Below are 18,320 nucleotides of genomic sequence, written 5' to 3'. Positions count from 1 at the left end.
AGCGACGCGATTGGCTGCTGGAGAGTTTACTACTGGACGTATGCAGCAAACCGTTATACCCCAAGTTTGTTTGGCAGAGTCCATAGCAGAGTCCTCTTGAGTTATTTTTTCTTAACTTTTTAAATTGTATATTTTATTTTAGCCAAATTTAGAAATAATAAAAATACTAATTGTTGTAATTATTTGCTATTTTTTTATTAACTGCTTGTATTTTTGCTTTTTGATGCAGTTTCTTGGTTTATAGCTCACTTGTTCCGGTTCCGCTTTTCACAGCGCACATGTTCGCGCACGGCGAAGTGGTGTTGTACAGGGGATAACATTCGTAGGGGTATGGTGCCGCTTTGTACTTTTTTCACGCTATAAACTCACGCTAATTGTAGCTGTATCCTTCAGTCATTTTTACGTGGACTGTATAATCAAGAAATCCAGCAGGTGAGTAATTTTTAATGGCGATGTGCGTGCCATGCGCAACATTGCTGAGGTGATGCCATGCTTGTCTGCGTTGCACGATCGAACGTTTGTTTTTTAACTACCGTATACTGCTGGTTTTAATTTTCTCGACCGATTCGCGTTAGGTTTTGAAGCCGCACTGATGCCTCACTAAACTTACCTCAGCGTAGATAGTTTTCCTGGCCGTCGCGATCGGCATGTCACCTTCACTTAACCGAGCTCTTCGCTTAGCCTGTTCGATCAACTAACCCATGTTCAACGCGGCATCTTTCACTACATAACAAGCGCAGCAGCGACCTACAATTCCACTTTGCATGTTCGACTCTGTGGTGACCACAGAAGCCAAGCTCACGGCTTATACGACGACTTTGCGAGTTCTTACAATCTGATCGCATTTAACATTTTATATCTCGTCGTCATTCTGTCTGTCCATCCACCTCTCGATTCTTTCGATACTTGAGAAAGTGTAGAAGAGGAAGTACAAAAGAGCCAGCTTGCACCTGTGTTGCGTAAAATATCGCTCGGCAAGTCTATTTACATTTCTTATAAAGTTACCCGACCAATTTGTCGACTCCTTGGTAAGGCTGCTTGCTGAAAAAGGTCAGACACGCAGAGGGGTGAGGATGCAGTTACTACATTCACCGAAATAAGCACATAAAAGTAAGGCATTGAGCTCTTGGATGTATGTGTGGAAAGCAGGTCTTAATTCGCACACGTATTCTTTGCCGGCAACAAAATCGCAGGAGCGTTACCGATCATGCCTAGGGGAGAAGGAAATCATGAAAAGTTGGCGTATTGTCCTCCCATGTGGTCATCCTGCACGTACAGCACCATGTTGGCTTGGAAGGTTGGGCTCCTCTCATGTAAAACCCTCCCCGTAGCGTCCCACAGGCATCCACGATGGGCCTGAGTGCATCACAGCCGAGGGAGGTGACCGGGCCACTGGGAACGGTCATGGTGCACACCCGGTCTGAGCCACCATCCGAGCAGCAGCAGCAGCCACCCTCTGAGTGCCCCATGCACGGTGCCTGCAAAGAGATCACGGGCGAGCCACCCAAGGGACACCCACCCGTGCAGAAGGCTTACGCCAGTGAGTGCCCCATGAGTGCTGCAGCAACCAACAAGGAAGAGATCAACCCAGCCAACATGGTAAGCCGTGCTCTGTCTATGGGTTCCGCTGAACACAGTGGGTGGAATAAAGTAGTTTCGAAAATTACATTGCCTGCCTCATCCCAGGGAGAGCAGACGACTAAAGGGCAACTGCACTCAAAATTTCGACCTCTTGAAGACACTATTTCTGTATAGTCTGCCTAAAAAGAAAGCAAGTTGAAAAATACAAAAGCTGAAATACGTGCGTGGACGCCGCAAGCGGTCAGCAAAAATCTGCGATTTTGAAACCGAAATCAAGGAGAGCGCGGCCATTAAAATGACGTTGCAGCCCCAGCGAGCGGCAGGATGGTCAGCACTCGGGAGCAAGCCTGCGCGCAAGCTCTATGCGTGCACGGGGCAGCAAATGGGTGAAGCGTTTGCAGCAGAGCTCAACCGGTTCTCCAGCTGTGTGGCTGGCCAGAGGAAGAAGCCCCCATCGGCCGGAGCGTCACAGGCGCATCATGGCTGTTTACGCGATCCGCTGTCAGGTGCAGCGGAGCTTTTTTTAAACACTTCTGACTTATTAACGAGGCGTTTCACACGGTTACCACCCGTGTCCCTGCTGATTTGGTGGTACGTACTGCATATTATAAATAAATTTGGTCGATGTGAAATCTGAGTGCAGTTGGCCTTTAAATGTGAAGGAGAAACATCGGGTCTCCTCGATTATCAGTTCCGGATAATCCGCGGACTGCCTCGGACATGATCCGGAGCTCGCTTTTCCCATGTGTTCGTATGAAACTTTCAGTCTGGGTGCAATCCTTGGGCTGCCCACAGACGGTCCAATATTAGTAAATCGGGGTGACCCATTGTCAGTGACCTCCTGTTGGCTGACACTTGCTGCAGCTGTGCCAATGCTGGAAGGTGATTTTGATGCGGAGTATAGTGCGTTGCGGGTATGTTGAACCCTAGTGCCCCTAGTGTCCCTAGTACTGCCTGAAAAGTTAACAATTCCTTTGATCCACGCCTCTAGGCCTGCGTTTGTTTCTTAATCCTCCTCCTCCCCCTCTTTTTTTTTTTTTTACTTTTTCCACTACACTTCTGTGTCATCCTGCTCCACGCAGCTTTGCTGTGCAGTTTAGCAATGTAGGAAGGGGGGGGTGAGAATTACATATAGCAGGACATGTCAGTGGTGTTCCCCATTCCAGTGTAAAGTAGGGAGAAGGCAGGGATGTTTTCGCATCAGTTTAGCTGTAGTCATAGGCGCAGATTACTTTTTTTTTTTTGAAGACAGCAGCCTTGCTTGGGCTGCCGAAACAAAAATTTTGGTCTCTCTGTCACCCAATCCAATCACCCGGCCAAAAAGCAGGTTTAAGAGTGCGTAAAGACGAAGTATAGATAAGGCCATTCCAAATTAATGAGGCTGATATCATGGCTCATAATGTCCAGATTTTTCAGCTCAAGGAAAACCTCAGAGATATGGAAGCAAAATGTGAGCAGATAACCGAGGGTACCAGCATGCTTTAAATCAATGCAAATTTGTTGGTTTTCATGACGCATTAAAGACAGTGTTGGAGAGGGGAGAAATAAAAGTAAACAATAGAATAAAAGCATTGGCTAGAGTTCCTCCAAGCACAGCAGAAACAAAAAAGTCACAAGCAGTACAATCACGGGAATATTTGATTGAATGGGGCAAAGCTCTGTTTCATTCATCAGGGGGAAAGCACGATGGGCATTATGGGGCAGACAAAAATCTGTTACACAGAGTTTTTTTTTTTTCACATTGAAGCTGTTTAGTAAATCGTAGTTTTTCGTGTCAGCAGTTAAAAATACCAAGAAATTGTCCAACGCGTGCATGTGAGTGCCAGCCTCGCAGCGTCTGCCCAGCAGTTAACAAAACCAAGAAAATGCCTAGCACTCGTATGTGCGTGCCTCGCAACGACCGCCCAGCGTCTTCGGCGCACACTTGTCATGCCGAGCATGCCCACTTAGGGAGATTGGCCAAAATTGGCAAAAAAAAAAAAAAAAAAAAAAATCTCCTGCATTCGCCATAATCATGGAAACACTTGCTCGGAACGCGGAAGACTCCAGCGATCGCTTCAATTGTGAAAACACTTGCTTGGAACTAGAAAGTCACGTCATAGTGTACGACCCTCCAGGGTGATGTGCAATGATTATCACTACCAAAAAAAATGAAGGAAGCTCACACTTATAGCAACAATGATGGAGTATAAAGGTCGTTTCGGCAGCGAAGAAGAAGCAAATCGCCTGCAATCGGGGAATTAAACCTTCGTGATGGTCAAGAAGGTTGAGTACAGCTTCGCTAACTTCATTGAGCTTCCTTCATTTTTTCTTTCCCTTCCCCTCTGTTACATCCTAATTTCCTTTCCCTTCCCCCACCCAGATGCCGAGCCCCAACCAGCAGCCCGCGCCGGACCAGCCGTTTCCGCTGCCGACGGAGCGACAGCGCTCGCGCATCCCCAAGGCCGGCGGGGCGGAGGGGGAGACGTGGGAGTACCCATCACAGCAGATGTTCTGGAACGCCATGCTGCGCAAGGGCTGGCGCTGGCGGGAGTCCGAGCTGCAGCCCGAGGACATGGCGCACATCATCCGCATCCACAACGCCAACAACGACCACGCCTGGGAGGAGGTGCTCAAGTGGGAGGCCCTGCACGCCAGGTGGGGAGGAGGAGGAGGGAGGGGGAGTCGCTCTTGTAGAGGTGCCAACAAAAAGGGCAATTTGATTATTTGATTACACATGACCATTGGGTAAGAAAATGTATTGTAGGTGAAACAGCCATTGAGCAGCCAAGCGACCAGCTAATGTCTTAATGAAAACTAATGTGGAATGTGAAGCTTTGAAGTTGGGATGGTGAAGGAGATGATAGGCAGCACTTGATGGACGAGGTGGTAGCGGCCATGCCATGTTTTGGCTGCGTAGCAGAATGGTGATAGCTGCGCCCACATAGTTTCTTCTCCTGCAGCAGGTGCTGCTAGCTTAGCGTGTGCCAAGTGCTTGTGATGTTGTCTAGCCACCTCAGGGAACAAAGTTTCCCCACCTGTCTTGTTTATTACTCCATGCGCACCGCTGAGGGCAGAAAATATAATCTCCCTTGCTTAATGAACGCTCTTCATGCATAACCTGTCACCTAGCAACAGGAATATACAAATGTACACATACAAATCTTTTTCCTGTGTTTGTGTGTTTGTGTGTGTGCCTGCTAGGGGAACTTCTGAAAGTTTCTTTCATGCCCTGCTAAGATGTTGTATCACAATCGTAGCATCGGTAAATGAAATAAATAACAATAGGCCTTGTCTACATAAGGCCTGCCTTACCATTCGCCGTAATTTTATTCTGAAGACGGCGAGAAATGCGGGCAATATGTCTCCATGCCACATTTGGCAGTGCAAATGATTCACACCCAAAGAACCTGACTTCAAGCCTTCATGACAGCAGGCATTCTTTAGTTGTTGCTGTTGTTACCTGCTCCTTACAGAGCTTGAATTTGGTTTTTTAAGTGCAGAGCGCTTTTGGGGCTCGCCTTGTCGTCGTAGCTCGCTGTAATGGTCGATGTCAAACGACTGCCAGAATCAGGAGGTGCCACGAGATAACAGACCCAAATTTTTTTTAGAGCGGTAGAGGAGAAAGGAGAGATGTCGATTGAACTTGACAGTCACTTATCAGGCATGCTGCAATGGCGCTACTGCTGGAGCAGTCCCAGTACATCATGCAATAGTGCATCACATTGCAGGTGCACTTTCAAAACATAGATCACCCTGGGAGGGAAGCATGTCCCCGCATGCATCACACTATCCAATGCTTGCTTGCTGTCTGCTTAAAATGATAGAGGAGCTTGTTTTTCAGTACCTTAAAGGGGCCATTAAGACAAAACACAAGTTTGGTTCATCTGAAAGATTGCCTCGTTAGAATCACACTGACACCACTTTTAACACACACTTCGCTCAAATAAGCTATATAATTTGGAAAAAAGGGAATGGCCATGCGACCCACTCGCTCATTTCCCGCAACAGAACCTATGATGTCATACCAGCCAGCTCTGGGATTGGCGGAGGCAGGCGAAAGCAAACACAAATTTGGCAGGGCTTATAAGCTTGCTGAGCGAGCTATTTGGGCTTAAATTTAGGGCTCATTCATCTTATAGCAGTAAGAATGGGGGTATAAACAGTGGAAGTTACGAAAGTGCATGTAAACAGAAGTACCGATGCGTACCGTTGTAGGTACTGCGCACACGATGCTTGTTTTAGCTGCACAGCAGTCTCCCACGTTCTAGTTATCTTGCACGCACTGGCCAATTGGCGTAAGCGACGTTGTCTTGCGTGACCCTGTTCGTCGAGGATATTTGATGTTTCACGAAATGATTGCTTTCTACAATAACAAAAACAAGCCAGGTGCAAATGCGGTCAAAAAACAAAGCAATGGCATACAACGGTCCATGCATGAGTATGGTAGCGCCATCTGGGAAGACTGACAGTGTTGCGACGTTGTCATCTCACCGCTGACAACCCATTGCTGCATACGGGAAGGCTGACCCGAGCCGAGCTCCGTCGCCTCCGACATACGTGTGGTAGCGTGGTGAAGTGAGCGGCCAGCCAATGTTGCAGCCGTGAAGAAGTCCAGAAGCCGTAGGCAAACGTAACTTGTTTACTTCATAGCGAGAGGTGAGCCGAAGCCAAAGAACAATGCCTCGACGGGCGAGGTTACAGTACAGGACTCAAGCAGAGTGACAGCATTGATTCACTGCTCAAACAGGAATGAACTACAGCACTTGGGGGTTCTTACTTATACCCAAAGCGCCAACGATCAAAACAGGCGTTCCCTCTAAATTGTGCACCCGACACGAACGGCACAGACACACACAACGCTCTTTCCAGAGTTTGTAAGCAGTCGGTAGTAGCGGCGCAGTCCAAGAAAGGGGAGAGAGGAGGTCTCCACAACAGCTTCTGCGTCCTTTGGACAGGTTGAAGCCTGCCTCGTCTGCCAACGCTGGTTTGAATTGCGCCAATTGATAGCGAGGCGCCTGAGATCCAGGCCTGTCGCAGCTTGTTTTCCGTCGGCTGCAAGTGTGAGTCACCGACAAGGGGGGCCTGCTTGAAAGGCGCACGTAGTGGAAGCTTCGCTGCACACCGAGGAGTGTTGAACGAAGCACAGCGGCGGGCTGAGTCGTAACACGACCAAGCAGTGCTGCAGCCGAGTCACGCAGTGCAAGTTTGTTTGTATACGCGCTTATGACTTCATTGCTGACATCCCGAAAAACAGGGTTCGGCGGGAGGATCAAAATTTTAACCTAAATTGATTAATTTCTCAGTGGATGCGGCATCATTTGCTGCCGTACAAGCACTAGGAGCTCTATAAAAGATGAAATCTTCTGAATAAAACAAACTTATATTTTGTCCTCATGGCCCCTTTGTGATCAAAAACTTTATTTTTGCAGTTATGATGATGAAAATTGGATGACATGTTTTTCATTCTTACTGTAGATATAAAATTTGTTTTTGTGTAAAACGACTACATTGAAATTCATTTGGAATTTTATACTTGATATTCTGACAGCTTTTGTAAAAATACTGCAAGAGTGATGCATCTGAACCAGGTACCAGTGAACTGTGCACAAATCAAAAGGAGTGCAATAAGACTAACATCGTCATTCCATCTGGTCTGTAGCAGAAGTTATGACCGTTTGAAATTTGGGCTTGGAAGGCAAAACTGGTTTCTCTGGTTCCCACCTTCCAAGCCCAAACTTTTGTAAGTTCTACCATAGAACAGATAGAATGATACTGTTAGTCTTATTGCACTTCTTGTGTCCTGCTGCATCACTCCAGCAGTTTTTTTGCAAAAGACGTAAAAAAATGAAATATCAAAATCCGAATAAATTTGAGTGTAGTCGTCTTACACATAAACAAATTTTATATCTACAATCAAAATGAAAAACTACATATGTCCTCCAATTTTTCTCATCATAACTGTAAAAATAAACATTTTTGGTTTAAGACCAGTAGGCCCCCAGTCTGGTGTGCAGGGAAATCTGCATTTCCCCACCGGTTCCATTCAACATTCCGATGAGTGACATTCCGATGAGTGGTGACATCAAATTTGCCAGTGAAGTGCCAGGGTGGTCCTTGTTTCTGCGATATTTTTCCCCTTCCCACATCTCTCAAAATGTGGACTTGCTCACATTTGCTGGGAGCCACTATACAGCTGTGCTGAAACTTGGTGGTGGTTACGTTGGGAATGCGAGGCTGCAGTTCTCAGAGAAGGCAGTTTCTCTACATTCAGGATTTGATATCTGTCGGCCATACGTGCTCAGATTAAATGCTTATCTAAACAGGAGTCGGGAGCTGTCTACGTGAAAAAAATTCTTGTAGTGATATTATCGGTCATCAGTAAAAGCAGCGCAGCTGACTAGGACAGATGCTTTTAGCACGAGTGCTTTACCGTAGTGCTCTAACTAATACCCATGTCACATGGCAGCTCTAATGACATTTAGAGCAAATGTCATTCGCATTAAATGTCATTGATTTCGGTGCTACACGAGGATACCAAATGACATTTAGCGGCTTGCGGAGGTTCAGGAGCTCACTCAGCAGGCAAATAAGTAGTCTCGACAGCAATGGCGCGTCACTAGAAAGGAAAATTCAGTAATAAACCAAAGAATACTTTTTCTAAAAACTGTTAGTAAACTTATATTTTGCCCTTCATGTTGTTTTTTAAATAAAGAAAGACAAACAAATACTAACAAAAAAGAACAGCTTGACCCCAATGCGCACACTACCCTAATACGGATTTTTTTGTGGACTTGTCTCGGTTTGTGATGTCTACTGATGTCACCTAAACAGGTGATTTTGTTACTTTTACACGAAAGTGTTGTATTCCCGGATACACCAAGGTTTTGATGACGTCATATCCGTCAAGGAAATGACGCCAGCCTAACGAACACCGGAGAAATGCCAGAAAAAGTTTCATTGACGCGGATGGTTGCTGCCATCTAGGAGAGGTGAAGCGAAGTAGTGCATCATGATGCTAACAAGCACCGAGAGTTGGCGGAAGCTGCGTCGTAGCGACGCCGACGGGCGAAGGGCGCGAACGCTGATTGATTTGATGCGAAGAGAAACGCCAGCGGGTAGTGGAACACGTTCGCGCGTGCACGGTTCAAGCTACGAATTCTACTTCTCGCGTTCCACAAGCTGAGCTTGTTGCAACGCAACCGCCTGCCGTGTACGCCACGGAGCAGGGCCGAAGTGGTTGCACCTTTCCCGAAGCGACCCGCTAGCAGGACGTCGCTCGCCAAGCACACTGACAAGACAGCTGCCATACCGCAAATCATGCTCCTTTCACTGCAGATTTTGCTGCACATTTCACTTTAGTGCTTTACCGATTCCTATGACAGAGGAATCAACCGCGGTTCTTTTTTATTAAAAAAAAATAATCCTTTGTCATGTTTTTAAAAAACATTGTGTGAAAACATTCTAGATGCGCTTAAAATATAATTCTGCGGTTTTGTGAGCTCTCTAATCGTCACCGCTGTCACAATCAAATGACATTTGTTTCGCCGTGTAGACCCGCATGGCCGAACCAAATTTCATTAACAGCTAATGTCGTTTACTTTGAATGATATTAGATTGGCCGTGCGACAGGGGTACTACTCTGTTGTGTGATAAAGTGGGACAACGCTATCTCTTTATTAACTCTGTTTTGTCCCGTTTCCTCCTCCCGCCTGGCTTGCAGGGAGTGCTGCACACCGAGCCTGAAGAAGTTTGGCGGCAAGGCCACCGACTACTCGCCCCGGGCACGGATACGTAGCTGGCTCGGGTGAGTAGTGGCGCTCTCTGGGGCCCGTTTCTCCATCTCTCTCGTGCAGCGCAAATGATGGAAGCATATGAAGAGATGCGGCCATATCGGTTCCCTCTGTCCGACATTAAAGGGCCGCGAAGATAAAATGCAAGTTTGGTTCACACGTAAGGTTACCTCATTAGAATAACATTGGCGCAACTTTTTAACACAAACTTCACTAAAATAACCTGCAGAACCTCTTATGAGCGGTTGCTGCGATTTCGCATCACACCAATTGTAAGCCGCGCAACCAGAAGAAAGAATCGGTGGCTGCAACGCTCACGCTCATATGGGATCTGCACATTGATGGCAACATATGGAACAGGTGGGATCATATACCTCACTTGCAGTAAAGTGTGGACTGCTCCCAGTCCTCCGGTTTATAGCAAGGATCACCGTTCCTCTGTGGCCGTCTATTTACACCCGCATTTACTAAAGGAATGTAAGCATTTTGATCGCAATAAAAATGCCGCCACATTAGGTACTTCGTTGAAAAACAGACAAAGTTGCAGTAAATAATTTGTTTCTGAAGAAATTTGCCATATACTGGTCTATTATGCCCTCTTGTTTTGTTTTTGTGCCATAGCTGTAACTTTCTTCCAAAAACACCGGCATGTGCAAAAGTTCTTTGGCCGCTTCCTTATGAAAGCAGACCAGCAAAAGTGATCGCAAAAATATTTTTTTCATGCCTTGCGGAAAATTCAGTCTAGAAGAGGATAATGGTGAAAACAACTAATGGGCATGTGACACCCCAGCTGCTTTTCTGCGCTGAACCCATGACATATTATGGGCAATTTATTGCCCTTCTGAACTCTTTGCGACGTGCGTGAGGACTTGAACCACATATTATGTGAATGTACGCTGTATAGAGTCCCTTTTAGTGTCCTTAGTACTTCCGCTTTCTTTAGGACTAACTCTAAGGGACATGTTAGGCCCTTGGTCTAACTCTAAATGAGCATCTCGAGCGACAAAAACTCTGTTTTCTTTCCTGCAAAGCACAGGACTTGATCAGACTCTCTAAACAGGACTCTATTAATGAGTGCATCATAGTCATCATCATCATCACTTCATTGATTTCATTTTTTTCCATACATCTGGTGTAGCAAGCTAGGCATCTTGGTCAGGCTAACCTCGTTAGTATGATTATAGGCTATTCTCTCTATCTCTCTTATTGCGATTGGCTGAGGCTGACAAAGTCCAGTGCAAATTAAACAGGGATTATAAGCTTTCAGAACGATCTATTGGTGCCTAAATTTAGTGCAGATTCTTTTCAAGGAGTAACAATTTTGGGCTAAGCAATGGAATTTACGAACAAGCATGTAAACATAAACGCACCAGTGAATACAGCGTGCACTATGCTGGCCTACGCTTCACAGCCGTTGAGTGCATTTGGCCTTTCTGACGTTACACTGTCCACCTGGTATAAGCGACAATGCCATATCCATGACCCTTCCTGCTGAGTCATGCACACTATTTCACGACACAGTTACGATCAATTGTAAAAATAAGCCAGGTACACCTTGTGTGGACAGTGGTTCTTCACTCGTATCATTATGCCGTCTACGCAGGGAGAGTGTAACCAGTGTAGCAAAAAATACCTTTTCGCCATGGACTGCAGCATTAGTGAACTTACTAACTGTGTTTTAACGGTGAAGCTGTTTAGTTAGTCGTTATTTTTCAAGTCCGCAGTTGAAAATACCAAGGAGATTGGCCAAGAATGTTGAGCATACCCACTTAGAAAGATTGGCCAAAAAACAAATCCAGCGTTCACCATAGTCGTGGCAACACTTGCTCGGAACGAGAAAGACACACTGTAGCATACGCCCCTCCAAGGTGATGTCCAGTGATTATCACTTCCAAAAGAAAAAATGAAGGAAGCTTACACTTATAGCAAGAATGATGGAGTAAAGGTCGTTGTGGCCGCGAAGAAGAAGCAAATCGGCTGCAATCGTGGACTTAAACCGTCGTGATGGTCATAAAGGTGTTGCGTACACCTTCGCTACCTTCAAGTCTTACGCGTTAGTGTGAGCTTTCTTCATTATTTTAAACCTGCTCTGGGTATGTCAATGTCGAAGTTACGAAACACAAGATGCAGTGGGAGAATTTAAATTTTGGCTTAAAAGTTTAATTTCTCAGTGAACAAAGCATCGCTTGCGTCCGGGAAAGTGGTGGGGGCACCATAAAGCACCTAACCTTCTGAATAAAGCAAACTTTTGTTTTGTCTTCACAGCTCCTTCACATGAATGTGCTTCGGACGTGTACGTTGGCAGTTGGTTTGCACTCATTTTGTGTTAACTCTTTCTGCAGTTTTATTTTTGGTTAGTTTGAGCTTCCTGGTGGTGAGTTCTGGGCAGTGACGTGTGTGCTAACACACACTGATGTTGTCTCTCCCACCTGAAATGTGTAATGTAAATGATAAAAGGCTAGCAGCATGTGTGTGGAGACACATGACCACGGCTTTCTGCCCGTGTCACGTAAAGCTTGAACTCGGGTTTGTCACTGCACATTAGTGGAGAGACCATGATGTGAGACAAAGGGCAGCCTTCTTGGAATTTTCTCCTTAGTGCGAATGTGTTCTTAATTTAAGAAAAAATTGCCACCCAGCTCATACTTTTGAACTCATTCAGGGTGATTTTGAGGTTGTGCGGCAAAATAACTTTTCCTAACAACTTTGTCAGTACTTTGTGCGAGATGATGAAAGAGTGGTAGAAGGAACATGATGTTCTGTCATCACAATTGAATGTGGCGATATCCTCCAGAATGAGCTGGTCCCCTGGCTTCGGGATCTCTCTGGCACGGCAGACTACTCGCAGCATGAGTCTACAAAGCATGGTTAACAAAATCCTGAATCCTGAAGAGGGATTAAAAAAAAAGTTCAATGAAGTCGCTACAAGTGAGCCAGCATTTCCCGAGGCCTGTCAACATACCTACCATATTGCCGTTATTAGTAGACGACTCCTCTTACCTAAATAACGGTTAAAGAGCTGTTGCATGGTGTTAGATGTTGTGCGTATCTAAAAGTAGTGCAAATCCTCCAATTGCATGCATGTTGCATTAGATCGAAGAAAATTATATTCAGCCTTCTGCTGTTCCAATGCATTTACATGTGCTGACTCAAGAGGGATTGTTATCAAAGTCTTATGTATTGTGCAGTTCCAACAGATCCTTTTTCTTTCTTTTTTTAGAGCACTAGCTCCTAGTTCTTAGTTTTAAGTCTTCGCATCCATTGCCTGTGATGAAATAATCCCCCACTGTCGTTCATAGCCGTTTTTGTTGGCATGGGATCGTCTACTGGTCTTGGTCGTCCCCCTGTCATGTGACCAAAAGATGGGGAGACTTGAGGAGAGAAAGTGGGGGGCGGGGAGGTGAGAGTTAGACATCAGCGGTAGGAAGTCAGCGCCTGGCCAATCGTGGTATGCCACATGTGTACAATTGCAACATGCCACGTGTCCACAAAGCAGTCGTTTGAACACCGGAAAAAGTGGCAGATGGGGCGGGTTCATCAGCACGAACAATTCACTTATCCGAGAGGGGTAGTCTGAGCAGTGGAACCATCGGGAATATGACGACTCCCCACTGACACCGGCGATTGTGGCACTAGAAACGGTCATACTCAGAATTCATATTCTTCTCGCAAAATTCCCCGATGAACTACATGACGCTCACTTCTACAAATCAAATGCTGTCAGGCTCAAGCTTGTTTATAATTAAGCGTAGAGAAAGCCGTTCTAATGTCAGCTCCCTTTCACTATGCTTGACGAGATGTAGCTTCAGCATGTAAGAAACCAATAAAAAAAGCAACCTTTGTAGCTTAGAAGCTACTGCAAGTTAGCCAGAACTTATATTAGGGCAGCATTTGTGCCACCTAGGTGCGTAAGCTCAGCTTTACGGGGTGCTCGGCTCAACCTGATGTCAAGAAGCTGCTGCTGTTCGTTGACTTGGACTTCGCTTGTCAACCTTTAATTTTATCTCTATAAAGAAGTGCTGATCGCAAGATGGGTCCTAGGAAAAGCCAATCCTAGACACGTCTTGAATATGCAGATTTTGTGACGCCTCTTTTGGGTGTTGATTGGTTTGAAGTCCAATTCATATTGGCACAGGTTTAAATCTGCGATTTTTTCCGTAGAATGTTCAAAAGGAATCTGGGGTAGTTAGAATTTATTCTGGCACAATTTTGCAATGACATTTATTTTTTTTTCATGCGCATGTTGCCAGGTCCACATTTTTGCCCTTTCTTGATCGGCTTTCAGGGTTCGCACAGGTCCTTGAAAACCTTGAAAACCCTTGAATTTAGAAGTGTCAATTTCAAGGCCTGGAAAGTCCTGGAATTTTTAAATTGTCCTTGAAAACCCTTGATTTTTCCGGAGAGAATCAATGGCCCTGTCTTTTCACAAGAATTGAAAGTGTTTGTCGTGGATTTTAGGTGCTAACAAATGCAAAGAAACATTGTAACAATCAAGATTAAGTGTACTGCGTGAAATGACAAGTTTGGTTAATTTTTTTTATTACTAGGCAACATTGGGAGCAGGCACTTGTCAATCCAATCCATGTCACTATACAATCCAGTGAAAGCCAGCTTTTGTTCTATCTTGCATCTTCCATCTAGTCTGTGGACGCTCGCTCCTTGCATGTTTGCTGTGCCTCATACGCTCCGTCAGCATTTGCTTTTACGTGCACATGGTGGACGTGCACATTTTTCATCCTGCCTTGCAGCAACACTTGAGGATTTATTTTCAACTGATACTTTGCTGGCAAAGCAGGAGATGCATGCAACATTAACGAACTTTTGAAATCAAACAGCCTGAGCAAAACACCAAGAAAAAAGAAAAACTTTTAACTACCAACCATGAAATAAAAACAGAGCTGGGGGAGCATTCACGAACCCGTTAGGGCCTATCTAAATGTGCACTAATGTGCTTAGGTATTGTGCAATAAAAAACGTTTGCATTGTGTCGAAAAAGTTATAAAATTTTCTAATGATAAAACAGTAGACGGGGACCTGGAAAATTTGTTTTCTGGTCCTTGAAAGTCCTTGAGAACCCTTGAATTTTTGCTTTTGAAGCCTGTACGAACCCTGGGCTTTGTACTGGTGTGGTTTCTTTTAATGGTCCGTGCAGACAAAACACAAGTTCAGTTCATTCGAAAAATTGCCTCGTTAGAATCATACTGACACCACTTTTAGTGCGCACTTCGCTCAATAAAGCTGTATGATTAGGAAGAAAGGGAACGGCCATGCGCCCCACTAGCTCATTTCCCACAACAGAACCTACGATGTCAAATGCCCAGATGTGCGATTGGCTGAGGCCGGCAAAAGCAAACGCAAATTTGGGGTGTCCTTATGAGCTTGCCGAAGGAGCTATTCGTGCTTAAATGTAATGCATATTCATCTTACAGCAGTAAGAATTGTGGGGTAAACAATGAAAGTTACGAAGATTCACGTAAACATAGAAGTACCAATGCGCACTACTGTTGTACTGAGCGCACTATGCTTGTTTCAGCTGCACAGCAGGCCGCCGTTTTAAAGTTGTCTTAAACGACACTGGCCGACTGGCGTAAGCGACGTTGTCCTACACGACCGTGTTTGTCGAGCATACCCCATGCTTCATGAAATGATTGCTTTCTACTGTGACAAAAACAAGCCAGGGGCAAATACGGTCAAAACAAAGCAACGACAGACAACGGTCCGCGACAAGGACCGCAACGGCCCTTGTGAGTTCATGGAAGATGCCACGAAAGCACATGATTTGGCGGGAGAGTTAAAAGGCTAACCAATATTGATTAACTTCTCGGTGAATATGGCATCATTTGCGGCACTATAAAGCACGAAATATTTCGAATAAAAATAACTTGTATATTGTCTGCATGGCCCCTTTAAGTAGATGCTTTGGAAACATTGTTGCGTTCGATGTGCGGTGAATCTGCGATTGCAGCAAAAGCATTGCTGTTCGTCGGGTGAAAAAAGCACCACTCATAAATGCGCAACTGTGTGGACAGTCCAGAGAAACCTAAAAAAAGCTTATGATGCAGTAAATTACAAAGTTTCTTAATTATCCAGCTACTTTAACCTATCCCAATTAAGCAATGTTTCCCCAAAAACTGCTTCTCGCGGCCCTTAAAAATCTTTTATGCTGAAGCGTTGTTGTTTTTGTGCACCGACATCTGGTGCCTCCTTGCTGACATTACGTTCCTTGTCTGCAGATACGAGCTGCCCTTTGACCGACACGACTGGATAGTTGACCGGTGCGGCAAGGAAGTCCGCTACGTAATTGACTACTACGACGGCGGAGCCGTCGACGAAACTTCGGCACGCTTTGCGCTCCTCGACGTCCGACCCGCCTTTGACTCCTTCGAGAACATCTGGGACCGAATGAAGGTTGCGTGGTGGCGCTGGACAGTGGCACGCGAGCGGGAATCCGGCTCCGAGCCGGCTTCTAGCCAACAGAGCGGTGCGTCTAGCCAGTAACGATGCTGAGTGTATAGACGTAGGTGGACTGTCCGATCCCTGGTTTGCTCCATTAGTGTTGGCACAAACTTTGAAGGGAGGCGTGTAGACGATTGTGTATACGGTGAGAATCCATGTGAACGAAATTAGTTGCGCTCAATAAACACCGCTCGCAGGGCTTTGGATCAGTGAATTGTGTAGAGTCTGTCTAATGAAATTGGCATGCACTGTGAAGGAAAGCTACATCTTAGTAATTGTGGGAGTGTGTTAGTTTGCTTTTTGAGGTTCCTGATTTTAAGTCTAGAATAGATGCACGAGCTGTAGTGAAGGTTTTCTTCCCTCTCCGGGTGGACACAATTTTTGTCTGCTTGTGTAGCTTTATTTGAGCTTGTTCTGGTAATTTTCAGTCGGAACACTCGCAGGTTTATTTATTAGCTCTCATTAAAGCATGCAATAAATTTGGTGTTGCTGTTCAGTATGGACTTCATAAAGCTGGTAATCGTTTCTTTAGAATACAGGTAGTAATCGTTTGCTTGGACTTCGTGCCATCTTGCAATGATCTCGAAAAATTCGGTTTTGTTGAGTTGGTTAAATGTTGAGTTTTCAATTAAGGATTGTGTAAGTGCGGGCTTCTGTCAAACACGGTGTCAAACATTTTTCACTAAAATTACACCCTTTGCAGGGCAACTTCACACAAGACCGCAGTTAAGGTGGAATATTTCTTGTAAAGCACAAAAAGATGAAATGTACAAAACCAAAGAGCATTGCACAAAATGATGTTAGCCTTTTGTTCGGAGCTCGCGTGCCTTAAAAATAGGTGTTTTATGCCTAAGCTCGGCTCTCCGCTCTGTTTTCATTACCTGCCAAGTCGACTTTTTTTTTTAGTGTCCTTGTAGGTGCTGAGATTGTGGTCACATTGTGGTCAGCTGATTTATGGAACCAGACCTTTAACGTTATTTTAGGCCCATAATCCTACCATTTGCTGAAATTATTCTATCATTGTTATTAGTGTACGGCTGTCACCGAATTCACAATCACTGCCTCTTTAGAGCAGAGGAAATGCACCTTCAGAATAAACGTTGAAAAAGCATTGAAATGTGTGCAACGGATTTGTAAATGTAATATTATTGCGAAAATGTTTGCCTTGCGTGAATTCCGATTTTATTGGTTTTGCGCAATTGTTATGTAGCTTTTTTTTAATGTTTTGCGTGAAACTTCCAGCCATGAAAATTAGTACTGTTTCAAAGCCGCAACATGATTTCGGCTTCAGATTAAGTCTCCTGCTTTGTAGTCAACGTACTAGTGATTGAAGGCATAATCTAAATGCGACTTATTTTTTAATGTCCCCTGCCATCTCTTCGCCTGTGTGTAGATTTTTCTTTTTTTTCACTGTAAAACATGTTGCCTTTGAGTGGAACGCTACTGATTGCGTTGCTTGATGTCGACCGATTCGCATTTTGAATTGGAACATTATTGAAAATCTGTTTCTAGTCAGTAAATAAGGCATTCTTTTTATTGGTCAATAGCGAGATAATAAAGAACAATAATATTTGCATACTTTTGGGTCCTGTGTTCATTTGGTTGAGTTTGTTACTAATTGGTGATTTTGGTTGAAAGTAATTAGCGAGTTTAATTGTGAGAAGGTGGGTTTGGCGTTGATGCAAGTTTGTATGAATCGTACCTGTGACATAATCTAGTTTGGTACAATGCAAGTCGTTAAAAGTGTACTTGTGTAATATTCTGGTTGACAAAAACTTCTTTCGCCACCCATATGAACATTACAGGTAAACACAGAGGCACGTGCCTTCCGTCATTCCTTTTTGCAGGTGGCACTGCTGGGAAACCTTTAAAGGTTACTCTGCTAGTTAGTTCTTCTCCGTAAAAAAGAAATTGCTGAAAGGCCTCTTGGTACGAACAAAAAACTGTTTTGAAAGGAGACTGCGCGATCTAAAGAATAGGCTTATCTTCGTGTGTGATGGGCACACGATTTAAAAGCATAAAGTGCTTTGCCAGGAACTTAAACAAAGGATTAAGTCAGTGGTGTAGTGTGAGGTATGGCCATTTGACTTTCCCATCACAGTAGGTACACCCTTTGCCGAAATTTTTCAAGGCCATGGCAAAAGTTGAAGGCCGCAAGAAATTGAAATTACCAGTTTACCTCTCGAGCGAGGCTGAAACGTTTTTTACCGGAAAGCCAGAGAAAACACCATTCTTTCTTACGGTCGTAAAGTATTTTGATCACAGACTTTAAGCTTATTTTGTGAATTCTCTGTGGCCCAGAAACCTTTGACGTGGCCTATAAAATTTTCACAAAAACACTACATTCGGATGCTTCAGGACTGGAGATTTTAAGAAGACTTAAAAGGTGAGTTATGTGCACTGACCATAAATTGTGCAGTGTATTTATTCCGTACAGAGGCATTACAGTATGGCATCTTCAGTAATCACTTTTTTGCTGGCTGAAATTTCAGTTCATAGTTAATTGACTAC

The 18,320-nt window shown here is 44.7% G+C and overlaps 1 protein-coding gene across 2 annotated transcripts; it reads left to right on the top strand.

The window, feature by feature from the left end:
* The first annotated feature begins 263 nt into the window (after nucleotides 1-263).
* On the top strand, nucleotides 264-17,387 carry LOC144162839 (holocytochrome c-type synthase-like). Of its 2 annotated transcripts, none has more exons than XM_077693532.1 (5): nucleotides 264-432; nucleotides 1,342-1,599; nucleotides 3,944-4,218; nucleotides 9,284-9,367; nucleotides 15,587-17,387. In XM_077693532.1, exons 2-5 carry the CDS (start codon nucleotides 1,351-1,353, stop codon nucleotides 15,849-15,851), a joined length of 873 nt encoding a protein of 290 aa, XP_077549658.1. In that variant the 5' UTR covers nucleotides 264-432; nucleotides 1,342-1,350; the 3' UTR covers nucleotides 15,852-17,387. The 2 variants fall into 2 exon arrangements, with proteins under 2 accessions (XP_077549658.1, XP_077549657.1); XM_077693531.1 differs by having other exon boundaries at nucleotides 1,332-1,599.
* Nucleotides 17,388-18,320: the final 933 nt, after the last annotated feature.

Source organism: Haemaphysalis longicornis, unplaced genomic scaffold (assembly GCF_048455015.1).
Source record: "Haemaphysalis longicornis isolate Haplotype H1 unplaced genomic scaffold, Haemaphysalis longicornis Haplotype H1 scaffold_12, whole genome shotgun sequence".
NCBI lineage: Eukaryota > Metazoa > Arthropoda > Arachnida > Ixodida > Ixodidae > Haemaphysalis > Haemaphysalis longicornis.
Note: the sequence above shows the minus strand (reverse complement) of the source record. Positions and strands in the feature narration are given on the sequence as shown.

What these genes read in the sequence shown, in the direction of transcription:
- LOC144162839 (XM_077693532.1), top strand. Translation starts at nt 1,351, where the DNA reads ATGGGCCTGAGTGCATCACAGCCGAGGGAGGTGACCGGGCCACTGGGA. An exon ending in TGGGAGGCCCTGCACGCCAG is followed by an intron (nt 4,219 to 9,283) that starts GTGGGGAGGAGG and finishes CCTGGCTTGCAG; the next exon opens with GGAGTGCTGCACACCGAGCC. An exon ending in CGGATACGTAGCTGGCTCGG is followed by an intron (nt 9,368 to 15,586) that starts GTGAGTAGTGGC and finishes CCTTGTCTGCAG; the next exon opens with ATACGAGCTGCCCTTTGACC.